Source organism: Elephas maximus, chromosome 2, assembly GCF_024166365.1.
Source record: "Elephas maximus indicus isolate mEleMax1 chromosome 2, mEleMax1 primary haplotype, whole genome shotgun sequence".
Classification (NCBI taxonomy): domain Eukaryota; kingdom Metazoa; phylum Chordata; class Mammalia; order Proboscidea; family Elephantidae; genus Elephas; species Elephas maximus.
The window spans coordinates 163,990,376-164,018,042 of NC_064820.1; the positions used below are offsets into that span (position 1 = coordinate 163,990,376).

Sequence of the window (27,667 nt, forward strand, 5' to 3'; positions counted from 1 at the left end):
TCTTGATATCTGTGCTAAAAAGAAATACAAACAATTTTACGTGGAGGCACTCACAATGGTTATCTACTGCCGGTTTGCTCTCAAATGAATTCCCTGCTCTGCTCTCTTGCAGGAGACTATACTTCCTACCCGTCTGTCAATTTGTTGTACTGTGGTGGCTTGCATGTTGCTATGATGCTGAAAGCATCATATGTATTTCAAATATCAGCACAGTCACCATGGTGGACAGGTTTCAGGGAAGCTTCCAGACTAAGACAGACTAGGAAAAAAGCCATGTCATCTGCTTCTGAAAATTAGCCAGTGAAAGCCCTATGGGTCACAGAATATTGTCTGAGACTTCAACTCACTTTGGACGCATCACCAGGAGGGACTGATTGCTGGAGAAAGATATTATATTTGGTAAAGTGAAGGGCCAGCAAAAATGAGGGAAAACTTCAGTAAGATGCATTGACACAATGGCTGCAAATGGACTCAAACAGAGCAATGACCACGAAGATGTCACAGAAGAGGGCAATGTTTCTTTCTGTTTGTTATACATGGGGTCACCATGAGTCAGAGCCAACTCAACAGCAACTACTAAGACAACACTTTCTAGAGTACCTTACCAGCTGACTTCTGGGAACATCTGGCCAATAGGAGGCACTGGTGGGAAATCGAAGCACAAGAAGGTAGGAAAAGCCAAGGTGTTTCTCCCCTTCTCTTCCAGTTGCTATCGGAGCTCCCCCACCATAGTTTTAGCTCCCAGCCCAGGACCCAGCTTCCATGGTCTGATAATGCCACCTCCTCTTGTGTCCCCCAGAACTGGGATGGTAGCATCTTCCTGCTGTTCTGTCTCGGGTTTGCCTCACCTTCCTGCTCGGCATCTCAGGTCTCCCATCAGCTGTGTGACCAATTCCCTGGATTGAGTCTTCTCTGTTTGAAATACCCAGAGTTTTCCATTTCCCTGACTGGACCCTCACTGAAAACAGTGTTTGTTACAACGTTATTTGTGACAGCAAAAAATTAGAAATATCTTAAATGTTCATCATTAGGGATATAGAACAGAATACTAAGCAATAGTTTTAAAAAAAGATAGGAATCTATGCATATCAACAAGGAAGACATATTGTTGATGGAAAAATGAAGTCATAGAACAATATATACCGTAGGGTTTGATTTTTTTTTTTTAAGCAACACAAGTAATTCTATATATTTTCTATAGTTTTATATAATTTACAAATATATAGAAATGTCTAGAAGGAGTCACAGAAAATCGACTTCTGAGGAAGCACCTGAGATGGCGGTGGGGCAATAGGAGGGCGTGGTAAAAAAGAACTTCAATTTATCTGTATCGTTTCAAATTTTTACAAGAAAAATATATTTATGTATTACTTGTGTAAGTAAACATTAATTTTTAAAGTGGACAGCAAAACAAAACAAAAAAAAATAGAATTGGAAAGTTATGTTAGAACTATATTTTGAAGCATCTGAAATGCCAAGCTAAGAGTTTGTGCTTCGGAATTGTACATGTAAAAAAATGTTAAAATGAAGACTATTTTGTTATATGCATTTTTACCACAATAATTTAAGAAAAGAAAAGTTTGTGCTTAATTCCCTACACAGCAAGGAGTCAATGAAGATGTGTCAATAGTCATGATGTGACCCAGTCTAGGCTGTGATCATGCCTCCTCCTAGGGTGTTGTGTGATAACTGGGTAAGTAAACATTACTAAATGCCCAGAAGTGTCTAGCACAGAGCGAGTACTTTGTAAGGTTTAGCAACTGCTGTGATTGCCCTCACTCACTCCACTGTAATCATACCGACCTTTTGCCAGTCCCACGAACATGGCAAGCTCTTTTGGGCCTGGATGTTTTTATATGTGCTATTCCCTATCCCTATTATGCCTTTCTTCCCTCTCTCATCCTTCAGAATTTAACTTAATATGACCAGCTCAGGGAGGCCTTCCCTGAGCACCCCCTCCCCACCCACTCTAAGTAGCTCCTGGCCCACTGTGTGTTTCTCTGTCAAAGCATATTGTTGGCTTTCTTCAGAACACTTGTCACAATTTGAAATCGATTTACCTGTTCATTATTTGTCTTTCCTGCCCTCAAGTAGGTAATTTCCACAGACAGAATTTGTTTGGGTTCGCTACTCCCCAATGCCCAATGGAGTTCGTGGCAAAAAGCAGAGGTAGGAGTAGCAGTCTTGTAATAATACCAGTAGACACTAGTATTTATTGAGCACTTACTAGGTGCCAGGAATTTTTTTAATTAATCCATTTTATTTTACTTTAGATGCACGTTTACAGAACAAACTAGCTTCTCATTAAACATTTAGTAGACATATTGTTTTATAACATTGGTTAACAATCCCATGACATGCCAACACTCTCCCCTTCTCAACGTTGGGTTTCCTATTACCAGTTTTCCTGTCCCCTCCTGCCTTCTAGTCCTTGCCCCTGAGTTGGTGTGTCCCTTTAGTCTCATTTTGTTTTACGGGACTGTCTACTCTTTGGATGAGGGATAAACCTCAAGAGTGACTTCATTACTGAGCCAAAAGGGTGTCTGGGGGCCATACTCTTGAGGTTTCTCCAGTCTCTGTCAGGCTAGTAAGTTTGGTCTTTTTTTCATGAGTGAGAATTTTGTTCTACATTTTTCTCCAGCTCTGTCTGGGATCCTCTATTGTGATACCTGTCAGAGCAGTCAGTGGTGGTAGCTGGCCACCATCTAGTTGTACTGGGCTCCGTCTGGTGGAGGCCGTAGTGGTTGTAGTCTATTAGTCCTTTGGACTAATCTTTCTCTTGTGTCTTTAGTTTTCTTCATTCTTCCTTGCTCCCGACGCGATGAGACCAGTGGAGTATTTTAGGTGGCCGTTCACAGACTTTTAAGATCCCAGACACTACTCATCAAAGTAGAATGTATAAACATTTATAAACTATGTTATGCTGATTGAGATAGATGTTCCCTAAGACCATGTTCCCCACAGCCCTCTCAGGAATGTTTTTAAGCCCTTTACATCTATTAATTCATTGAAGCTTCTTAATAACAATTTTGTTGTTGTTTTTGTTGTTAGTGGTCATTGAGTCATCTCCAACTCATGGTGATTCCATACACAATAAAGGAAAAACATTGCCTGGTCCTGCTACGTCTTCATGATTGTTGATATGCTCGAGTCCATTGTTAAGGCCACTATGTATTTTGAGTGTCTTCCAGCCTAGGGAATTAATCTTTCAGCACTATATCAGACAATATTCTTTTGTGATCCATAGGGTTTTCATTGGCTAATTTTTAGAAGTAGAGCTCAGGCATTTCTTCCTAGTCTGTCTTAGCCTGGAAGCTCCACTGAAACCTGTCTACCATGATTGACTCTACTGGTATCTAAATATTAGTGGCGCGTCTTCCAGCATCAGAGCAACGTGCAAGTCATCACAGTACGACAAACTGACAGACGTGGTAGAATAACCCTTTCAGGTGGGCATTAATATTATCCTCATTTTACAGATGAAGAAACTAAGGCATAAGAGAGATGAAGAAACTAAGGCATAAGAGAGATTAAGAAACTTGACCAAGGTCATTTAGCTAGTATCAAAGCTGGAACTCAACCCATCGCCCACAAAAAAACTAAAAAAAAAAAAACTATTGTTGCCAAGTCGATTCCTACTCATAGCAACCATACAGGACAGAGTAGAACTGCCCCATGGGGTTTTCAAGGAGAGGCTGGTGAATCTGAACTGCCAACCTTTTAGTTAGCAGCCGAGCTCTTAACCGCTGTGCCACGAGGGCTCTAGTTATTGAATGAGGAATTAACACAATGCTGGTTTGTGTGGCATTCCTGATGTCCTCACACTTCAAGCAATCCCACAAACAGTGCATTTTGTTTTAGAAGGCATGAGAACAATTAGCCTAATTGACAGAGTATCTGTGAAGAGGTCATAGCCGTTAGGAGGAGAAGGCAGCTATTTTCTACTGAGAGGCAGTAAATCAGGTTTTGTGCAATTGGACTGATGGCAGGGTTGCAAATGAGGGGCAGAGTATGCTGGCAGAGATGTGGGAAACTCACCCCAGCTCCAGACAACATTATCTGGTTCTTGAGAGAACACTCCCTGCCAAGCCCAGTCACAGCCACAGCTCTGAGAATGGAATTCTGGGAGCAGCAAAGAATTGGCTGGCCCGAGGATGCTGCCAAGGAAGTCAGAGAAAACATTCCCTGGGTCAGGAAAGGAGATTTCTGATCAGTCCAGGCCTTTAGAGGCAAGACCTTCCTGGAAACCACACCTTACCCTGAATCCCTGTTAGGTGAATCCCAAAGCTGGGGAGTTGTAATTCTGGGTATGCAAATGTCAGGAGGGAAAATAACCGTAATATAATTAAAGATAGTGAACATTCATCAAGGTCCCCGGATGGTACAAGCAATGTGCTCTAAACTACTAACCTGAAGGTTGGTAGTTCGAACTGACCTAGCAGCACCACAGAAGGAAGACCTGGCAACCTGCTTCCATAAAGATTACAGCCAAGAAAACCCTAAGGAGTTCAGTTCTACCCTGTAACACATGGGGTCACCATAAGTTGGAATCAACTTTAGGACAGTGGGTTTGTGTTTTTGTTTGTTTGTTCTTTGTTTGTTTGTTGTTGTTGTTGTTGGTTTGTTTGTTTTTGTTGTTGGTTTGTTTAGTTTTAACATTCATCATGTCCTTACCATGTACCGGGAAACATTAGATCAATTCTCCCCTTCAGTTCTCATAGCAACCCTTAAGTTTCCTTCAACATACTTTTGGTCAATAAATATTTACCCAGCCCCCACTATGTTGATGAGGTAAATACTACTTTCAACTCCATTTTACAGATAGGGGAAAAGAGACCTACGTCCAGGTAAGAAATTGACAAACCTCAGGACTTAAACTCAGATGTACTTAATGTCAACCCCCACCCCCCCAACTTCTTTACCTCTACCCTGAATTGCCGTCTAAATTTAACACCACAAAGTATTTCTACATGTTTTCTTTGTGTCAGCTCTTGCACTATAATCATTGTGAGGAATTATTCAATGAGGTAATGATGCCTGGCCCATAATGAATGCTCAGTAAATAGTGGTTTTCTTGTTCTACGTATTATGTTATACATATATAAAACATATATACATACATATATACATGTACACACATATATATACATAACTGTTGTTGTTCGTTGCTGTAGCGTTGGCTCCAGCTCCTGATGACTTTATATACAACAACAAAATGTTACCTGGTCCCACGTCCCACTATATCGGACAATGTTTTGTTGTGATCTATAAGGTTCTCACTGGCTGATTTGGAGAAGTAGTTTGCTGGCCCTTTCTTTTTTGCCTGTCTTAGTCTGGAAGCTCCGCTGAAACCTGTCCACTATGGTGACCCTGCTGGTATTTGAAATATCAGTGGCATAGCTTCCAGCATCATAGGACCACACAAGCCCCCACAGTACTACTGACAGACAAATGATGAAAATCAGTTCGTGGTGACCCCATGTGTGTCGGAGTAGGACTGTGCTCCATAGGGTTTTCAGGCTGATTTTTCAGAAGCAGATCCCCAGACTTCTAAGGCCCCTGTAGGTGAACTCAAAGCCCTAACCTTTCATTTAGCAGTTGAGTGCGCTAACCATTTGCATCACTCAGAGACTCCTAAATATATATTTATAATAATAATAACTGTAATCGCAAGAGCAGATAAAAGCAGACAGAAATCTATACTAGAGGAAAAGAATGCAAACTTCCTGAATTCTAGAAATCCAGCTTCCACTGAAGGATACAGCCAGTGACTGTCCTAAACATCTCTACATTTATAAAAAGAGATGATTTTCCGAATTTGGTTAGAAGACTCAAGTTCTAGTCCTAGTTCTGTTCATTCTCTTCTCCTTCCAGGTATGTTTCCCTATACATAAAATGAGAACCACCGGACAAGAGAAATGAATGAGGAAGTGCGCCGACTTCCTCTTTACCGTCTACTTAGCTTAGCACGTGGTGAGAGACGGCAGTGAAGGTGCTGAGAAAAAGAGCACTTCTGTGGGAACCTGAAATCCCACAAGATAGTCCCAGCATCCCCACTTACCAGCTGGGTGACCTGGGCAATTCCCTTTCACTAGTCTGGACTTTGGTTCCTCCTTACTAAAATAGTAATTATGATAATTACTCCAGGGGTTATTGTAAAGATCAAAATGAAGTCCCATGTGGGATATTACTTTATGAGTGGCAGCTTTTTACCCTGAGAATGAGCTGTCCAGGCTCTTGAGTTAAGTATACCCGATTTCTGAGCTCAGTGTCAGAGGAGGGCAGCCTGGGTAGCCCCCTGGACTAGGTCAGGATGGTGTGTGGTCACTGTTCACATGCCTCGTCACTACTGACCACAAGGACATTAATCTGAGAATAACAAGCACTTCAGTGACTTTTTTTTTTCAGTGACAGAGTCTTTCCAGCATCTAAAGCACTAGGTCTCATTGTAACTTCCTAAGGACGTGTGCTAAGAATTCGTGGTTCAATGGTAGAATTCCCACCTTCCATGCTGGAGACCCTGGTTCTATCTTCAGCCAATGCACCTCCTGTATAGCCGCCACCTGTCTGTCACTGGAGGCTTATATGTTGCTATGATGCTGAACAAGTTTCAGCAGAGTTTCCAGTCTAAGACGGCTATGGAGAAAGGCTTGGGAATCTACTTCTGAAAATCAGCCAATGAAAACCCTATAGATCACAGTGGTCTGATCCACAACTGACCATGGGATGGCACAGGATCGGGCAGTGTTTTGTTCCGTTGTGCATGGAGTCAGCATGAGTCGGGAGCTGACTCAATGGCAGCTGACAACAACAATAACAGTGGCCTTGTGAGGCAGGCAGCACAGGGAGGAAGGGGTTACTTATAGTCACATAACAAGGAAAAGGCAGAGCTGGGCTCAAACCCCATATGGACTTAAAATCCAGCATCTGTCTTTTCCCACCTCCAGGGCCAGAAGAGCAAAATGACATCAGTCACCAATCTTCCCAACGAGCCAGGTCCCTTCACTAGGTTGGGAGATCTGGGAGACAGAAGACTGGAAAGAGAAATGAATTTGGATGAATAGGGAAAGCGTCAGCAAGATTCTAATCAGAGAATTGGGCTGCCAGCAGAACAACAAGTCATTTATCAAATGTCTGCTACTCCATCTTGATGTATCGCTTTTCCCATTATAGAATTCAGGGGAAATGAAATATATTTTCATATGACTCAACTCCGCCACTAACTCATTCTGTGGCAATAGCAAGTCATTTAATACCTCCAGGTTCAGTTTTCTCTTCTATAAAAATCATGGTGTTGTGTGATATCAGAGTTTCCCCAACTTCAGCCATTGGGCTTCTGCAGCCATGATTTTTGCCATACGTAAGCACCACTGCTACTATTGTTTGCCTAATGTTGTTCTTTATGTGTATTTATTTTTTGTGAAAATAAATGCATTGAGAAAGGAAGTTCTTTATCACTCCATAAATGTAGAAACAGAGCCTCTTGCATTCAAAATATATAACAAATACATAATTATTAAGATAAAAAAATTCTCACATACTGGCTCCTAAGATCATTTCTCATACTATCTTTGGGAAACACCGGCCTAGATGATCCCTAACTCTGGCATTCTGCCATGAAAAAGCCTGATCCCTCATAGCTAACTCTTGAGGAAGCCTTTCTGATTCCCTACATTAGACTGGGAGTTGTAGGTGGTGCAAACAGTTAACACATTCGGCTGTTGACCTAAAGGTTGGCGGTTCAAGTCTTCCCAGAGGTGCCTGAGGATCTACTTCTGAAAAATCAGCCATCAAAAACCCTATGGAGCATAGTTCTACTCTGACACAAATGGGGTCACCTTGAGTCAGAATCAATGAGATGGCAACTGGTTGGTTACATTAGACTGGTTCTTTCCCAATATCCCCTATTGAGGCATTTACTATGCTACTGTGTAATCATAGTACAGTCTATCTTCCCTGCTAGAAAGCAGTGGCTGAGAGTATTGGCTCATGTTTCAGACCATCGAGGTTCCAAAACTGGCATAGGCTAGGAGTATAAGCTTGGTGAAATTACTTTAAAAAGTTATTTCATATCTCTGAGACAATTTCTTTAGTCACAAAATGGAGTTAACTTTTCTAGTGAATAGAATCTGAAAAAAAAAGTCAAAAAGTATTTCTGGTGGGAAAGGCTAAAGAGACACAAAATGGTGGCCCAGATGGGTTCAAAGGAAGAATTTTTCAATTGGAAGAGATAGAAGCATGTTTAAAAGCAAAAGGAAAGCCATTCCACTCATGGTATTCAATATAATTATAATCACCACAAGTGATACTTAATATTTATTTTTGGTATTGTGTTAAGTATGGAGCCCTGGTGGCACAGTGGTTAAGTGCTCAGCTGCTAACCTAAAGGTCAGCAGTTCAAATCCACGAGCCACTTCAAGGTAGAAAGATGTGGCAGTCTGCTTCCATAAAGATTAAAAAAAAAAAAAAAAAATTTTTTTTTTTTTTTTTTCCACATGCGGCAATTCTACTTTGTCCTACAGGGCCACTATGAGTCAGAATTGACTCGACAGCAGTGGGTTTGGTTTGGTTTCATTGTGTTAAGTGCTCTATAGGCATGATTTCATTTCATCTTCACAATCATTATTATCCCCACCTTACAAAGAAAGAAATTAAGGTTCAATGAGATTACATGTTTCAGCCAAGGACACAACTAGAAAGCGGCACAGCAGGGACTTGGACTCAAGTCTGTCTGACTCCAGGACCCACACTTTTATCCCCAACGGCAGGGCGTTCCTGGACAAGGTAACATGGCTACAGTAGCTGAGATCACTACTCCTCCAGGCCAGACCTGACCGCCCATTAGTCTCCTCCGTCGTTTCTGTTGCTTGTCCCATGACCAACTGAATATGATTCCTGATAAGATATTTGTAGCACAGGCCTTATCTCTTTTGCAACCACCAACTCATTTTGAGTCTTCCTCCTCCCGTCTTTTACTTTCCCATCCTTCCTGCCTCATCATCAGATTAATGTACCCAGAGCACAGCCTTTACCGTGTTGTAAGAAGCCAGTACCCCTTCCCCTGCCAAGGAGTGGTAGTGGTTCTGTGTGAAAAAAAAGCTACCAAGTTTGCTGGTGCTTTATAACAGGTCACACAGCACCAGCAAACTGTGTGACCTGTTATAAAGCACCAGCAAACTTCGTAGCTTTTTTTTTTTTACTTAATTTATTAGTATTATTATTATTGAGATAAATTTATTTAACATAAAAGTAACCGTTTTGAAATGTACCATCCAGTGACATCTTAGTACATTCAACTTGTCATGCAACCGTCACCTCTACCTAGTTCTAATACATTTCTATCATCCCAAAAGAAAATCTCATATCCATTAAGCAATCACTTCCCATTCCCTCCTCCCCCTACCCCCTGGCAACCACCAATCTGCTTTCTCTTTCTATGAATTTAGCTATCCTGGATATTTTATATAAATGCAATTATACAGTATGTGGCTTTTTGTGTCTGATCTCTTTCATTTAGCATGATGTTTTCAAGTTCATCTATGTTGTAGCATGTATCAGTACTTCATGCTTTCTTATGGCTGAGTAATATTTCAATATACACCACGTTTTGTTTATCCATTTATCTACTGATGGGCATTTCAGTTATTTCCATCCTAGTGGGTGTCAAATCGTATCTTGTGGTCATTTTGATTTGCATTTGCCTAATAACTAATGATGTTCAGCATCTTTTCCTGTGCTTGTTGGCTGTTTGCCTATCTTCTTTGAAGAAATGTCTACTGAAGTTCTTTGCCCATTTTTCAATTAGGTTGCCTTTTTGTTGTTGAGTTGTAAGAGTTCTTTATATATTCTGGATATTAGACCCTTATCAGATGTTTGATTTGCAAATATTTTCTCCCGTTCGGTAGTTTGTCTTTTCACTTTCACGATAATGTTTTTCGATGCACAAAAGCTTTTAATTTTGACGAAGTCCAATTTATCTATTTTTTCTTTTGTCACTCTTGCTTTTGGCATCATATCTAAGAATACATTGCCTAACTCAGGATTATGAAAATTTATCCCTATGTTTTCTTCTAAGACTGTTATAGTTTTAGCTCTTCTATTTAGGTTGTTGATCCATTTTGAGTTAATTTTTTAATGCAATGTGAGGTAGGGGTCCAACTTCATACTTTTGTATGTGGATATCTAGTTGTCCCACACCTCTTGGTAAAGAGACTATCCTTTCTCCATTTGAATGGTCTTGACACCAGTCGTGGTTATCTAGTCCTTTTATAACAGAAATACAACAAGTGGATGGCTTTAACAAACAGAAACTTATTTGCTCACAGTTTTGGAGGCTGGAAGTCCAAACTCAGGGAACCAGCTCTGGGGAAGGCTTTCTCTCTCTGTTGGCTCTGGAGGAAGATCCTTGTCTCCTGTCAGCATCTATGGACCAGGCATTCCTTTGAGATCTCCATGTGTCTTGGCATCAATCTTCTTTGTGGACGAGGAGGTTCTTAGCACAGGGACCCCAGGTCCAAAGAACACCATTTCTGCCTCTTTCTTGGTGGTAGTGAGGTCCCTTCCCTCTCTGCTCACTTCTCTCTCCTTTTGGGAAGCCCTGGTGTCGTAGTGGTTAAGTGCTACCACTGGTAACCAAAGGTCGGCAGTTTGAATCCTCCAGGCGCTCCTTGGAAATTCTACCAGACAGTTCTACTCGGTCCTATAGGGTCACTATAAGTCAGAATCGACTCGACAGCAGTGGGCCAGTGGTTTAAGATAAAAGGTGTGACTCAAGCAAAAGTGTGACTTGAGCATGGTTCTGACTTAAGTAAGGGTGTGACCTGAATCACACCATCTTGTAAGGCTGTGACTCAAGATATACCTCATACTAATCCTGTCTCAATTAACATATAGAGGTTAGGATTTACAGCACATCACAAAATGGAGGATAATTACATCAGGCCACAAAATGGAGGACAACCACACAATACTGGGAATTATGGCCTAGCCAAGTAGACACATATTTTGGGGGACACAATTCAATCCATGACAGCACCCTTGTGAAAATCAGTTGACCATAGAAATATGGGTTTATGTCTGGACTCTCAATTTTATTCCATCCATGTATATTCCTGAGTTTATGCTAATACCACACTTTTCAAATTGGGAAGTGTGAGTCCTCTGACTTTGTTTTTCTTTATCAAGATTGGTTTGGGTATTCCATATGAATGTAATGATCAGTTTATTCATTTCTGCAAAAGGGAATGTTGGAATTTTGATAAAAATTGCATTATAAATACTACCCAAAGATAACTTGGGTAGTATTTCCATCTTAATAATATTAAGTCTTCCAATTCATAAACAGGGTATCTTTCCATTTTTTAGGCTGTTAATTTCTTTCAGCAATATTTTGTAGCTTTCAGTTTACACGTCTTTCACATTTTCACCTTTTTGGTTAAATTTGTTCTTAAGTATTTTATTCTTTTAAATGCTGTTGTAAATGGAATTTTTTTCTTAATTTCCTTTTTGATTGTTCATTGCTGGTATATAGAAACCCAACTGATATTTTTGTGTTGATCATGTACCTTGCAACTTTGCTGAAATTCATTTAATTAGCTCTAGTTTTTGTTTGTTTGTTTTAATGTGTGGATCCTTTGGGATTTTCTATATTTAGGATTATGTCATCTGTGAATAGATAGTTTTACTACCTCCTTTCTAATTTGGATGCCTTTTATTTCTTTTTCTTACTTAATTTCCCTGGCTAGAACCTTCAATACAGTGTTGAATAGCAGTGGTAAAAGCAGGCATCCTTGTCTTGTTCCTGATCTTAGACAGAAAGCTTTCAGTCTTTCTTGAGTGAGTATGACGTTAATTGTGGGCTTTTCATAAATGCAAACATACTGATTTTTAAAATGAGTTCTATTGTTTCACCTCAAGGAAAGAGCAATGCTGAGAAGGTGGGTCTGTTTTCATGTTTATTATATAATTGTTTCCTGCATAAGATTTCATTTGACAAGGGCTAAATTTTTAAAATTTTCTAACGCAATAGCATTTGACATAAAGTCCAGAGACTCAAGCTTTCTCTTGATCATGCTACTACATAGCTGTCTCTGGGCTTCAGCCTCCTCATTGGTAATAAGGAAATGATAACTCCCTGCCTTACAGTTTTGTTGGTAGGTTCAAAGGAGACACAGTGAAAAATACTCATGAACACATATGACCTGTACATGAGGTGCACAGGTCAACAAAACCAATGTGCACCAATATGATGAATGTAAGCAATGTCACTACATTGCACACTTGAAAATGGTTAAAATGGCAAATGTTTTGTTACATATATACACAGTAAGAAGAGAAGCCTCATGTGAACATATGAAAGGTTATTAAAAGCAGTGCCTCTCTCTAGCACATATAACCTCCTCTCCCCTCTTCCCTTCCACAAGTCCTCACTCCTATTAACGCTTACCTCCTGTCCTTACCTTTTTCATTTTCTTCTCAGCCCTTCCCCTTCAAATGCCACCTTCTCCCTCTCTACCAACACAAGTTATAGGAAGCCTTTAGGACCTAGATTAAGTCCATCATCCTTCCTGATCCAACGGCTTGGACACTGATTTGGCATTACTTAGAGTAGCCACCAGTGGGAAAGAAACCTGTCTCCTTTGTGCTTATTTACTTTGTCTTATCTTAAGAGATGGTCTTCTTAACCTCTTAACCCTGTCTCTTCCCCATCTCTGATCTCTGGCCATCCTGGGATAGGTGGAAGCTGAATGTGTCAGCATTTACATTTTTAGTACTCTCTGCTCATAAGCTCTCTAACAGGACTGCCACTTGAAGATGGCCACAGCTCTGAAGACGACTGCCCTCAGGTCTGCTTCCGGCCAGCCTGGCCACCTGCTGTGACTGCCCCATGACAGGCCAGAAGAATGGAGATAAGAGTTCTGAATGAAATATTCTTTGTTAAAGCCAAGACATTTCCATGATGCAAGCCATCTCTGCCTGCATCATCTGAAAAGAGCCCCCTCATTTCAGCTCAGAATGAGGGGGATTGGAGTGTTTTCTAGCCCAGAAGTGATTATCATGGGCTTATTATTTAACTTGATGGATGATTATCGTTGCCTAGGCTGAGTGAGGCAATAGCAAACTCAAGGGCATCAGTATGGTTTGGATTTTTAGCTGCATTCAGGGGACACTGGGCCAGGCAGGGCTCACCTGTCCCAGGTGGGTAGAGATTATAAATCTGACAATAAATAAATGCTTTAACCTGGAGGAGCTTAACTCTGGGATTTGAAATTTAATTCTTTGTGCCCCATGCTGCGATACTTCACAATCTCCCCACCCCCTGGAAATTAAGGCTGCAGATCTTCCACAAAGCTGGATTCTCAGTGTTTTTAAGGACAAGTAATTAGGCACGCCCTGTGGGAACTCATATTACAAATGGGAACTCTTAAAAGTGAATCCCTAAGTGTAATTAGGATATGATTGGAATTACAAAAAAACAGCTTGGCCTCCACCTTTCCAAAATATACATAAAGCATAAATGAAGGCCAATTCTAAACTTGAGAGTGGTAAATCCTTTCTAGAGAAAGACCCAGGGCAATGGTTTCCAGGTCTTAATGTGCATCAGAATTTCCTAGAGAGCTCGTTAAAAATGCAGACTCCTGGGCTTTTCCTCCAGATCTACCTTATTATTACTTCTGGAGGGGGGCCCAGTAACCTGTATATTTAACAAAAGCACCAGGTGATTGGATGTAGGCAGTTCGTGAGCCACACATTGGAAAGCCCTGTGCTAGGTTTTAAACCTGGAGCGTTCCTACTGGAACAAAGCTTCCCCACAGCTTCGGAAATCTTGGAGGTTTAGCACCTGTTCCATTGTTCATGCAAGGCCATCAGCCTGGGAGAAACTTTTCAGCCAAGAGTTGGACCCCAGGCTCCTGTGACACAAACTGCACACCCCGTGCAACAGCAGCCTCAGATACCTAACGTACAAGCCATTCTGTTCAAAAACTCAGTCTTGAAATGTGTGTACAAGAGGGGAAAGGACCTGTCCAAAAGCACGTGGCAAGCAGATGCACGCTTGGGGCAGAAGGGTCTTCTGATCCCTCTGCCAATTGCTTCTCAACCTCTAGGTCTTTGCTAAATAGCCCTTCCGCTGAGAATAAGCTGAAGAATGAATCAGGTGCCCATTCGATCCTTTCACCAGGCTCTGCCTTTCCCCTTTGCACTAATCACAGTTGCACTAATCACAGTTGGTAACTGTACATTATTTTTTGATGTTCTTCCCAGCTAGACAATGGACTCAATGAGACATGGATCTGCTTTGTATACCTGAATTCCTAGTACCTAACACAGTGCCTGGCACAGAGTAGAAAGTCTATAAATATTTATTGAATAGATGGACGGATAGGAAGGACAGACAGAGATCACAATGGTCTCACTTGCGTAACAGATAATACCAAAAAAAAAACACCCACTGCCGTCGAGTCCATTCCAACTCATAACAGATAATAGGAATATTGAAAATGAGAGGAATCTGCCAAAGCCAGGAACTAGTCTTTTTGTTTGTTTGTTTTGTTTAGGAACTAGTCTGCCATGAAGGCAGTGAAGGCAAAAGGCCCTCCCCCTCTGGCCTCAGTGTCCAGGACTGGCTAAAAGAACACTTGCAGGCCTTCTAATTTGTACCCATCTATAGTTCCAAATTTTATTTGATAAGTGTAGGGTATGAATAGAATAATAGTAAGTGACTGAATATTAGACTTTCACCTCTCAAAAAGGGGCTGGAGTGGGGGGGGGGGTCGCTGAGGCCACCCACCTTTATGGTTTCAGATCACCCTCTAGTGGCCAGGATGTGTCGCTATAGTTGGTGATGTTCTTGGAAAAACTAAATTTAAATAAGTTTATCAGCCTGGCTTTAGTATAATTAATAACTTGCATATGTATGAAGTGTATTAAGATCATTAATCTATTCATTTAACAATATTTACCTTGTTGTTGTTGTGTGCCATCAAGTCAATTCCAACTTGTAGTCACCCTGTGTGGCAGAGTAGAACTCCCCCATAGCACTTCCTGTACTGTAATCTTTATGGAAGCAGATCTCCAGGTCTCTCTCCTATGGAGCCACTGGGTGAGTTCAAACAACCAAACTTTCGATTAGCAGTCAATTACTGAGCCACTATGCCACCAAGGATCCTTAACATCCACCCAGTACCTAGTATGTGCCCAAGAATACCGTCAGGTGAATGAATACGGCAATGAGTGTGTCAGCTATGTACCCCACCCCCAACCCCATGATGCTTACATCCTGAAGAGGGAGTGAGCCACTCAGTAATCATACAACCATAGTTCACAACTCATTACCACCGTGAATCCAGAACATAACAAGCGACAAAACCTCATCAGTAAGTCTTCTCTGAAGAAATGGTGCTTAAGTTTGGTTTGAAAGATAAGGAAGAATGAACAAGGCAAAATTGGGGAGTAGGGTGAGGAGGAAGGAAGAGGCAGAGAACTCTAGGCCAGAGAGATCTGTGAGCTTGAGGAAGTGAGAGCAGCCAGAGTGGCTGCAGTGTCTGCGGCAGAGAGAAGTACACGATAAGGCTGAAAAAGTCAGTGATATTATTTCTCCATCAGTTGCCCATTGATGTGGAAGGTGAGGCTCAGAGATGTGACATAAGTTGTTCATAGTGACGAAGCTTCTGGGTGGTGATAGAGAAAACGAGGCCCAGGGTGGCCAGAGTGTATACTGCAGGAAAGAAGGGGCCGAGGGGAGGGGAGGAGCTGCAGAGTGGCCTGGGGGAGAGGGGGAAGTACACAGCTAATTCTGCCTGACAAGAATGCAGAGGGCGACTGCTGGAAGATACTTGTAAGGTCACCTAGGCCTCCCTGTCCCTTCAACAGATGAGAAAACTGAGGACCCGAGAAGGGAAGGTCATGTATCCAGTGAGTGGCAAAGCTCCTTCTCCACCATTCCACATCTTCCAGGGTCTGGAGGAGTTAGGTCCTCCTCACTTCTCCCAGGAATGCTCTCATCCAGCTCCCCCAGCTTCATACAGAGCCCCAGCTCAACAGACTACGAGTACATCAGTCCCAGAATCCATCTGCCACCACCCCGGGGGGCTTCAGGTTTCCATTAGACTCTGTCCTCCACCTGCCTCCAATCCCACTGCTGCCATATTGAATTCCTGCCATGTCTCTTAGCTCCCTTTGGGACCTGCCCATAAATTGTTCTCTTCCCTCAGACAACTGTTTTGCCCTTCTCCATACCTGGCTAACTCCAACTCATCCTTCAGGCCTCAACTTAGAATCCTGTCCTCTAAAAAGCCATTGCGATGCTCCCCAGGTGTCCCTTGTCTGAATTTGCCCACAGGAGCACAGATGACACTGTGCTATTTCCTGGTCTGTCTCTCCAACTAGAGTTGAGTCCTCGGAGGTGGAGGATTATTTCTGTCTCGTTTCCTCCTATTCCACCAGTGACATATCTATTGAGGGTCTCTGTGTGTCAGGTGGTGTTAGGTGCTTTTGATACAGCAGAGAATACTCAGCCACTGTCCCTGCCTGCACAGTGCTGACATTCTAGCAGGAAATGCAGAATGAAGCAACTGATCATACAATTTTTCAATGACGACTCAGGTGAAACCTGAGGAGGAAAAAGTTCAAGGTGCTGAGAGGGCACAGCCTGGGTGGCTGGGCCTCACCTGGGAAGCCAAGGTGGCTGCCCTGAGGCAATGATTTTGGGGCTGAGAACTGAAGGATAAGTAGGTGGTAACTAGATAAGAAGGGGAGGGAGCACACTCAGTAAGTGCAAAGACTTGTGGGAGTATGTGTGGGTGCACGTATGTGAGCACGCATATCCTCACATGTGTATTGCATGTGCTCTTATATCTGTGTGCCTGTGTGTATGTATGCATGGGCGCATGTGCACGTTTGCATGTGCAGACATAGATACTGTGAGTGTGTATGTGAGAATGTGCAAGTGCACGTGTGTATGTGTACATGTCCTAAGTGCACGTGCGTGTCTTATAGAACCACAAACTCTGGAGCCACTTGGTCTCCTTCGCACCATAATAAGTCAGTCATTGTGAAGCAGGTATCAGGGCCTCTCAAACCACTTTTGGTTCATGGATCATTTCAATAATAATAATAGTAACAACAGCCACTCAGTGTTTACTGTGTGGCAGTCATTGTGCCAGACATTTTATGTGTGCTGTCTCATTTACTTCTCCAGCAAGCCCGGGGGTAGGCATGATTGTTGTTCCATTTTGCAGATGAGGAAACAGAGGCTCAGGAAGAGGAATGGATTTTCCTGAGTTCACCTAGCAAGTTAATTCCGGAGCTGTTATTTGAATATAGCTCTATTTGACTCCAAACCAATTGCCCTTGAGTCATTTCCGATTCACAGCACATGCGCAAATCCACTGAGCTTTCTTTCTTATCACTGGGGCAAGGGACACAGTAGCTTGGCCATGTGGCAGGTCCCCCTCCCACTGTTACTGCAACAACACCTCCCAGCAGTAAACAGAAATCTTCAATGAAGCCCTGTCCCAGTTCAGCTCCTGTTCAACGGGTGACCTTGGCAAAGCCCCCCTGCTTTGTTGCCCTCTAGAGCTTCCTGAGGTCCGTCATTCCACGTGAATAGCTTGGCTCCTTCTCACAACTGCCGGTAGCTTACATAATCTCTCTAAAGCTCTCTTTCCTTATCTCTAAAATGGAGCTAATCATAGTGCACTCCTGGTCTGGCTGTCCTGGGGATTAAATGAGATCATGCGTGTAAAAGGCTCAGCCCAGTGACCGCCTCAAATCAAGTGCTCCATAAATCGTTGCAGTCATTAATGCAGAGAACACAGAGGAGCGGGGAGTTAAAAAGCACCAGCTTGGGAATCAGACGGACCGGGGTTCAAACACCCACACTGCCTCCTAATGGCTGTGACTTTGGCCAAAGTGACTTAATAAGTCACTATGTCTCTTTAACCAAAAAAAAAAAAGCCCATTGCTGTCAAGTTGATTTTGACTCATGACAACCCTATGTGTTACAGAGTGTAACTACCCCATAGGTTTTCTTGGCTGTAATCATGACAGCAGACCACCAGGCCTTTCTTCTGCAGCACCATGGGGTAGGTTCAAATCACCAAGCTTAGGTTAGTAGTCAAGTACAAACCATTCGTGCCACCCAGGAACCATGTCTACCTTTACTTCCAACTAAAATAAGAATAATAATACCTACTTCACAGGTTTGTTTGAGGAATAAACAAGATAACGCACTTAGAACCAAGTGTGGCCCCGCAAACGTTAGCTAATGCTATTACTATTTGTATATAGTGTGCAATATTATAAGCAAGGGTTATTTTGATTCCCAACATAATGTTTAGAGTCCAATTTTGTTCCAGTTTGGGTTGTTAGAAAAGTCTGTAAGGAAGCATCTGGTTTGACCAGGTTTACTAGACATTGGATTGTTTTCAAAATTTAAAAAAAAAAGTGAAAAAGAACACCAGACCTGGCTCATGGGTCAATGGAAAGTCAGTTTCCTTTTGGCTTCGCAGCCGGCAGTTCAGTGCAGTTTATTCTGGTGCTGGCTCACGGTTTGGTTAGGTTCAAGGCCACGATCATGAGTAAGTGATTCACCCTTGCCAAAAACTATAATCGTGGTCATATTCTAAATATTTATACTACAAGAAACTAAACCTGCCCAACCTTCAGAGGTCACGGGTGCCACTCACTCAATGGAGCTCTTTCATTCATTTCACTCGGAATTATTGACTGTCCACCATGGGCCAGGCACTGGGCATGCTGGTGGCTGAAGGCATGGATACCCATGGACAGCCTTGGCAGATTTGGGAGAGACAACCAAATCAAGGCCTCCAAGGATGGTAAGTATTCCTGGGCTGTGCAGAGCCCAGATGCTTGGTGCGTCTCACAGCATGGCCTATCCCAGCTGGGAAAGGCCCTTCACAGCCGACACATGCATTTTGCAGATGGGGAAGCAGAAGCTCAGAGAGAGAAAGAGAATTAAGGTCTTAAAGCCAGAGTGAGACACTTCTCTCCTGATTCCTAGGTCAGCACTTCTCACAGTGAGCCTTCGTAAATGCCCCGAGGTTTCAGGTCCATCTCAGACAGAGCAGTGGTTTCTTAAGACATTTCAGCCCACAAACCACTTCAAATGCAATAAAGAAAACACCACCACTAATAACACGATCTTTCATTTATTGGATGATTACTCAGTGCCAGGTCTACATCAAGCACTTTATATGCATTATTGCATTTAATGCTGAAAATAAGGTGTTTATTAGCCCATTTTACAGGAGAAGACACTGAGGCTCAGAGAAAGGAAGAGGATTTTCTGTGTAACACAGCTGTCTATCTGACTCCAAACTCAGTACATGTGGTCACCATGCAATCTCCTCCTTAGCCGGATATAGGACACAGGAGACCAGTCCTCCCACGTCCTCCTCCTGAGCTCACCCAGGTAGGCAACGGTTTGATGGCAGCAGCTGGGATGGGGGAAGAAAGAGCAGCAAGTGGGCAAGAAAGAGGCTTCATATCTAGTCCCAGGATTGAACACCCACTCACAGTCCCTCAGCCGGGACTGCAGCAAGCTCAGGGGTGATGAGGATGAATGGTGATGGATAGCTCGCTGTCTGGTGAGGAGATGGTCAAGCATACAGACAGTCCCAGTGCCCATCCCAGGTAAGGGTAGTACCAGGTGCTGCAAAAGCACATTGTGTCATGTGATAGGAGGCAAATCATTTGCCACCAGGGGCTCTGTGGTGCAGTGGTTAATTGCCCAGCTGCTAACTGAAAGTTCAGTGGTTCAAACCCACCAGACACTCTGTGGGAGAAAGATGTGGCAGTCTGCTTGCATAAAGATTTATGGCCTTGGAAACCCTATGGCACAGTTCTACTCTGTCCTACAGGGTCACTATGAGTCTGAATCAAATCCAATCAATGGCAATGGATTTGGGGGTTTTTTGTTGTTGTTCATTTGTTCACAGAGGTAGCAAGGTATAGTAATTAAGCCAAGGCCTCTGGAGCCAGACTGCCTGGGGTTAAATCCTAGCTCTGCCTCTAACCAGGTATGTGACCTTCTGCAGTATCTAGCATCTATTGGGTGTTAGTTTCCACATCTGTAAAACGGGGATAATACTGTTTCATTGTGTCATTATGAGAACTAAATGAGTTAATATTTGAAAAGCACTCAGAACAGTACCTAACAGGTTGTTGTTGTTTTTCGGTGCCATTGGTTTGGCTCCTTAGGTAAAACAGAACAAAATGTTGCCAGTCCTGTGCCATTCTCACAATCATTGCTATATTTAAGGCCCTTGTTGCAGGTACTGTGTCAATCCATCTCATTGAAAGTCTCCCTCTTTGTCACTGACCATCTCTTTTACCAAGCATGAGCCCCTCTTTAGCAATTGGTCCCTCCTGATGGCACATCCAAAGTAAGTGAGACAAAGTCTCACCATGTTCTCTTCTAATGAGCATTTCTTCTGATTTGTTTGTTATTCTGGCAGTCCATGGTATATTCAATATTCTTCACCAATACCACAATTCGAATGCATCAATTCTTCTTTGGTGTTCTTTTTTCATTGCGCAAATTTCACAAACGTATGCTGTTGCTGTTGCTGTTGCTGTTGCTGTTGCTGTTGCTGTTGTTAGATGCCATCAAGCAGGTTCTGACTCATAGAGACACTAGGTACAACAGAACAAAACACTGCCTGGTTCTATGCCATCCTCACAATCATTGCTATGCTTAAGGCCATTGCTGCAGCCACTGTATCAATCCATCTCATTGAGGGTCTTCCTCTTTTTCTCTGACCCTCTAGTTTACCAAGCATGATGTCCTTCCCCAGAGATTGATCCCTCCTGACAACATGTCCAAAGTATGTGAGACGTGGTCTCACCATTCTTCCTTCTAAGGAGCATTCTGGTTGTACTTCTTTCAAGACAGATTTGTTCATTCTTTTGGCAGACTGTGGTATATTCAATATTCTTCTCCAACATCACAATTCAAAGATGTCAATTCTTCTTCGGTCTTCCTTATTCATCATCCAGCTTTCACATGCATATGATGCTATTGAAAACACCATGGCTTGGGTCAGGTGCACCTTAGTCTTCAAGGTGACATCTTTGCTTTTCAACACTTTAAAGAGGTCTTTTGCAGCAGATTTGCCCAATGCGAATTTTTGATTTCTTGACTGCTGCTTCCATGGCTGTTGGTTGTGGATCCGAGTAAAATGAAACCCTGGACAACTTCAACCTTTTCCCTGTTTATCGTGATGTTGTTTATTGGGCCATTTGTGATGATTTTTTGTTTTCTTTGAGGTGTAATCCATACTGAAGACTGTGGTCTTTGATCTCTATCAGTAAGTGCTTCAAGTCTTCTTCACTTTCAGCAAGCAAGGTTGTTTCATCTGCATAACGCAGGGTGTTAATGAGTCTTCCTCCAATCATGATGCCCCGTTCTTCTTCATATAGTCCAGCTTCTCTGATTATTTGCTCAGCATACATATGGAATAGGAAGGGGGAAGGATACAACACTGATGCACACCTTTCCTGACTTTAAACCAATCAGTATCCCCTTGTTCTGTTCGAATGACTGCCTCTTGGTCTATGTACAGGCACACAGATTTATGTACATAAGAGGTGACTGAAAATACCATGGCTTGGATCAGGTGCACATCGGTCATCAAAGTGATCTTTTGGTTTTTTAAGACTTTAAAGAGGTCTTTTGCCACAGATTTGCCCAGTGCAATACACTGTTTTATTTCTTGATCTAACATACATTAAAAACTATATACACTTTAGCCTAATATTTTTAAAAAGTATGTAAACTAAAAGCTTAGGTGCTTATGGCTATGAAGTAACAGAATGTGTGACCCAGAGTGGCTTCAAAAAGAAGGCTTTCTTGTCTCCCATAAAGAGAACTGTGTGAACAGAGATGCTTCCAGGCTCAAGGATATCCCTATGTCCTTGCTCTCACCATCCCCAGTGCATCACTGATGTCTCCTATCATGTCATAAAATAGTGGCATCTCACCCTCACTAGATGATACCCAAAAGCAGAAGGGAAGGGGCGGGGGAGTTTCTCTTACATATGTTGTTGTTGTTGGGTGCCATTGAGTCTATTTTTGACTGATAACAATATAATGTGACCTCAGTAGAGCTGCTTTATAGGATATTCTAGGCTGTCATCCTTATGGGAGCAGATCACCAGGTTTTTCTCCCATGAAGCCACTGGGTGGGTCAGAACCACCAACCTTTCAGTTAGTAGCTGAGTGCTTAACCATTGCACCACCAAGGTTCCTTCTCTTACATATATTGCTGTCTTGTTAGGGAGGAAAATATTTCCCAGAAGCCTCCCAAAACACTTTCCTTATCTATCATTGGCTAGAAAAGGTTCATGTGACTACCACCAGCTCCTGCAGAAAGCAAGAAAAACACTGTTCTTGGCATTATCAGTCATTACCTAAAGCTGTTCTGCTGTTATCCATAAGGTTTTCAACAGCTAATTTTCTTTTTTTTTTTTTTCTTTTTTCAGAATTAGATTACCAGGTCCTTCTTCCTAGTCTGTCTTAGTCTGGAAGCTGCGCCAAAGCCTCCCCACCATATGTGCCCCTGCTGGTATTTGAAATACCAATGGCATAGCTTCCAGCATCACAGCAACACGTAAACCGCCACAGTACAACAAGCTGACAGACAAATGGTGATTACTCAGACCAAAACTGACAGACCAAAGAAGACAGAAGCATCAATGAATTTGAATTATGGTGTTGACAAAGAATATTGAATATACCATGGACTGCCAGAAGAATGAACAAATCTGTTTTGGAAGAAGTACGACCAGAATGCTCCTTAGAAACAAGGATGGCGAGACTTTGTCTCCCTTACTTTGGGAATATTATCAGGAGAAACCAGTCCCTAGAGAAGAATATTATGCTTGGTAAAGTAGGGGGTTAATAAAAAAGAGGAAGACCTTCAATGAGATGGATTAACACAATGGCTGCAACAATGGGCTCAAACATAGCAATGATTGTGAAGATGGTGCAGGGCCTGGCAATGTTTTATTCTGTTGTACACAGGGCCATTATAAGTTGGAACTGACTCGACAGCATCTAACAATAACAACAACAACTAGAGCTTGGTTCTGTGGCGAGGAAGAATGGCTATTGGGTGGGCAATCAACTTGCCTTGCAGGATAGTCTTGAGAAGGAAATAAGAGAGAAGGTAGAAGGAGTTAACCAGGTAAGATATTGTTCTCATGAATAATAATAACAATACTAAGGCTAATCCTTGTAAGGTAGAGGCAAATTCTGCAGAAATGTAGATTGCCAATAATTCTAGGCAGCTGTGTTCTTTCCCCATGGATATGGAAGGCAAGGAAAAAATGAACAGAAGCAGAATGCTTAAAGGCCCTGGCCACTAACACTGACATGTGTGACCTCAAATAACCCAGGCCTGAGAACAATTGGTCACCAACTTCCCCTATCAGTTTGGTAGATTATAAAGCCTGGAGAAGGAAAAAATTAGCTTAAAAACAGTGGTAGGATTCCTCTGAGAAGAGAAAACTTTTGTTTAGAAAATCCCTTGATGGGTTATTTTGTAGTTAAATGTCAGCTCTCTGGCCATGATCTAAATCAGGGTACAGCAAACTTTTTTTGTAAGGTGCCATGTAGTAAATATATTAGGCATTACAGAGAATATGATCTCTGTCACAACTACTTTAATAGTGGGAAAGCAGCCATAGTTAATATGTCAACAAATGGGTGTGGTTGTGTTCCAATAAAACTTTATTTATACAACAGACAGAGGGTTGTATTTGTTCCATGGGCCATATAATTTCCACATTTGGTTGGATCACCTTTCTTGGGAATAGGCATAAAAATGGATCTCTTCCAGTCAGTTGGCCAGGAAGCTGTCTGCCATATTTCTTGGCATAGACGAGTGAGCACCTCCAGCACTGCACCCATTTGTTGAAACATGTCAATTGATATTCCATCAATTCCTGGAGCCTTGTTTTTCGCCAGTACCTTCAGAGCAGCTTGGGACTTCTTCCTTCAGTACCATTGGTTCCTGATCATACGCTACCTCTTGAAATGGTTGAACATTGACTAATTCTTTTTGGTATAATGACTCTGTGTATTCCTTCCATCTTCTTTTGATGCTTCCTGCATCATTTAATATTTTCCCCGTAGAATCCTTCACTATTTCAACTCGAGGCTTCAATTTTTTCTTCAGTTCTTTCTGCTTGAGAAACACCGAGCATGTTCTTCCCTTTTGGTTTCCCATCTCCAGCTCTTTGCACGTGTCATTATGATACTTTACTTTGTCTTCTTCAGACACCCTTTGAAATCTTCTGTTCAGTTCTTGTACTTCATCAATTCTGCTGCAAAGGACCTCTTTAAAGTGTTGAAGAGCAAAGATGTCACCCTGAAGACGAAGGTGTGCCTGACCACGGTATTTTCAATCGCATCATATGCATGTGAAAGCTGGACAATGAATAAGGAAGTCCGAAGAAGAATTTCTGCCTTCGAATTGTGGTGTTGGCGAAGAATATTGAATATACCATGGACTGCCAGAAGAACAAATAAATCTGTCTTGGAAGAAGTACAACCAGAATGCTCCTTAGAAGCAAGGATGGCGAGACTGCGTCTTACATATTTTGGACGTGTTGTCAGGAGGGATCAGTCTCTGGAGAAGGACATTATGCTTGGCAAAGTACAGAGTCAGCGGAAAAGAGGAAGACCCTCAACGAGATGGATTGACACTGTGGCTGCAGCAATGGGCTCAAGCATAACAATGATTGTAAGGATGGCGCAGGACCGGAAGGTGTTTCGTTCTGTTGTGCATAAGGTTGCTATGAGTCGGAGCCAACTTGATGGCACCTAACAACAACAACAACAACAACATGGGCCATAGTTTGCCAACCCCTGGTCTAGATGGCAAGTGTCGTGGAGTGAATCATGCCCCCCAAAAATGTGTGTCAACTTGGCTAGGCCATGATTCCCAGTATTGTGTGGTTATCCACTATTCTGTGATCTGATGTGATTTTTCTATTTGTTGTAAACTTGGCTGCTACCATGAGGTCAGCAGTTCGAATTCACCAGCTCCTCCTTAGAAACCCTGTGGGGCAGTTCTCCTCTGTCCTATAGGGTCTCTATGAGTCCGAATCGACCCAACAGCAATGGGGAACAGGGATGATGTTAATGAGGCAGGATTAGAGGCAGTTATGTTAATGAGGCAGGACTCAATCTACAGGATTACGTTGTATCTTGAGTCAATCTCTTTTGAGATATAAAAGGCAGAATTGAGCAGAGAGGAGAGGGACCTCATGAAGAAGCATCAGGAGTGGAGCATGTTCTTTGGACCCGGGGTCCCAGTGCTGAGAAGTTCTTAGATCAGGGAAAGATTGATGACAAGGACCTTCTCCCAGAACTGACTGAGAAAGAAAGACCTCCCGTGGAGCTGGCATCCTGAATTTGGACTTCTAGCATCCTGGACTAAGAGAATAAATTTCTTTTTGTTAAAGCCATTCATTGTGATATTTCTGTTATAGCAGCACTAGATAACTGAGACAGCAAGTTACATAAGACAAGAATCTAGGTCAAGGGTTCTCAAATTCAAATGCCCATGAGGTTAGACAGGTAATGTAAAGGACTGAAGCAGGCTGGGTGGGGATCTGGCAATGTAGAGAACACATGATTCATAGACGGGGGTAGTCGCCACCCGGCCCCGGAACACAAACACCCAATAGACATATTCTCCAATTTTTCAAGAAAACCCAGAAATGCAATGATTTATGTGACATTTCCTAAATTATAAATATAGACATCCAATTCAAAATTTTTACACTAAATAAAAAGCATCTGGAGATCAGCACAACCTGGGGGCAGCCAGTTTATGACCTCTGACCGAGAGTAATCATCCTTCCTGAGCAACATGCTATGACAACCAAGTACACATGACACATTTGGATGGCACGATCCAGGAAACTTAGCACAAAGCCAGTCTGACCTATTGCTAATGGAATGCATAACGGCTACCGTCCTGCCCGGTGGCCAGTGGTGGAGAGGCTGCAATTAGTATCAAATGTACACAGCCACACCAAGCCTGTTCTGTATTTCTCTTCCATCCTTATCAATGCACTGCTTTCTATAAACAATGGGGTATCATCTGTTTTCTCTGACATCAGGAGCTGTGCAATATTCATCATGCAGACCTTCCTGACATACCTCAGAGGGGCAATGAGATCATGTGTGTAAAGGTATTTTGCAAACCATAAAACCATGTATACATCAGCTTGAGTGATCCCTGGCTTCCCTAGCCCCAAACACTAACTTGGAGGCTCCAATAATGAGTATATTCTTAAGGGCAGGGTCAAGAAACCTCAGCAACATGGCAAGCAGGACAGACACAAAACAAAATGACAAGTCACCAGATGTCTTCCTGGTACAAAGACCCACAAGCTGTGCTGCTCTGAAGAGACCCAGGAACCACCTAAATGCCCCAGGCTGCCAACTGCTCAGCCTGTGACACCCTGTCCTTGGCAGTCTTTTAGCTGATGTCCTCACCTGTGCGCTGACTTCCGTCCTGCCCTCCAGGCCTTGACTGTTTGCCTAGAGCTCACCATGCTCCGCTCAGCTCTCCAACTTTCCGCCTTCTGCCCTGCTACTGCCCAGAGCCTCAGCTTTACTGACCTGCCTTATCTGGTCTCTCTGGATATGCTCCACTTTCAGACCTCTGGCTCTATCAGGACCTCCCCATGCATGGCTTCATGTTCACTACCTAGATTGGCTCCTGCTCCTCCCATCAAAGACCCTAAGCCCACATCTAAAACTGGCTGGTGAAGACACCTAGGTACCACCTAATTTGCTCATAGAGTACTGCTCACCTAGCCCCTGAAAATCACTGTAAACCATCTTCTTGATTCCTTCCACCAGATCTTGGGAGGTAGTGGGGATAAAGTCGAGAAAGGGACAAAGAGAGAGAACAATGTAAACTTTCTAGCTCAGGTGTTTTTCATCCTCATATCCACTGAATCCAATTCAGTTTCAAATTAGTTCAAAAGGCATTTATCAGTTCTACCAGGCTCTGGGCCAATATTTTTCCTATGGTTCCTCAGATGCTGTGATTCTTCAGGGCTACTTCAGGTACTCAACTAGGAGGATTAAGGGAAATGCCACAGGCTAGAGGAGACTTCAACAGAGAAGATCCACTTTTATTTGTTTTGTGTATATGACACCTCATAAAACTATTTTTTTTAATGATTTTGTTGCTAAAAATAAAAAAAAGTTTGAAAACTACTGTGCTAGTTGTTGTGACTAGGTAAAGTCCAAGGAAGGCCAGCTTCGCTGAAGAAGCCAATAGGATAGCTTAAGATAGCAGTATTTTTGGCAAAAGGGGGAATTCAGGAAAAAATGGGCTAAATTTACTTTGTTCAAAGTAAAAAGAGCTCTATTTTTGCATATGAGAAAAAAATGTTCACACGGTATAAATTATCTACTTTGTTGAATAGAAGAATGACAGAAGAAATAAGTAAAACTTTTCAGCCACTGTTAATATCTGTTAATATTTATCCCACTACCCACCTGTCAGTTTGTTGTACTGTGGTGGCTTGTGTGTGGCTATGATGCTGGAAGCTATGCCACCAGTATTTCAAATACCAGAAGGGTCACCCAGAGTGGACAGATTTCAGTAGAGCTTTC

The 27,667-nt window shown here is 42.5% G+C and overlaps 1 protein-coding gene across 9 annotated transcripts in view; it reads left to right on the forward strand.

Moving 5' to 3' along the window:
- The window catches only part of ADRB2 (adrenoceptor beta 2), a 175,313-nt gene extending 147,918 nt beyond the window's left edge, over nt 1-27,395 (forward strand). Inside the window, exons 2-4 of one of the 9 annotated variants that reach the window (XR_007516140.1) lie at nt 19,257-19,432; nt 22,504-23,207; nt 24,302-27,253. Coding sequence is in view for 2 of the 9 variants with exons in the window: in XM_049874021.1 (XP_049729978.1) it covers nt 19,257-19,375 (119 nt within the window). In the remaining 7 variants the exon portion in view is untranslated. Of the gene's footprint in view, nt 1-112; nt 5,052-19,256; nt 21,629-22,503 lie in introns of those variants that run through there. The other 8 variants (XR_007516139.1, XR_007516146.1, XR_007516145.1 and 5 more) reach the window with 8 other exon arrangements.
- The last annotated feature ends 272 nt before the right edge of the window (nt 27,396-27,667 follow it).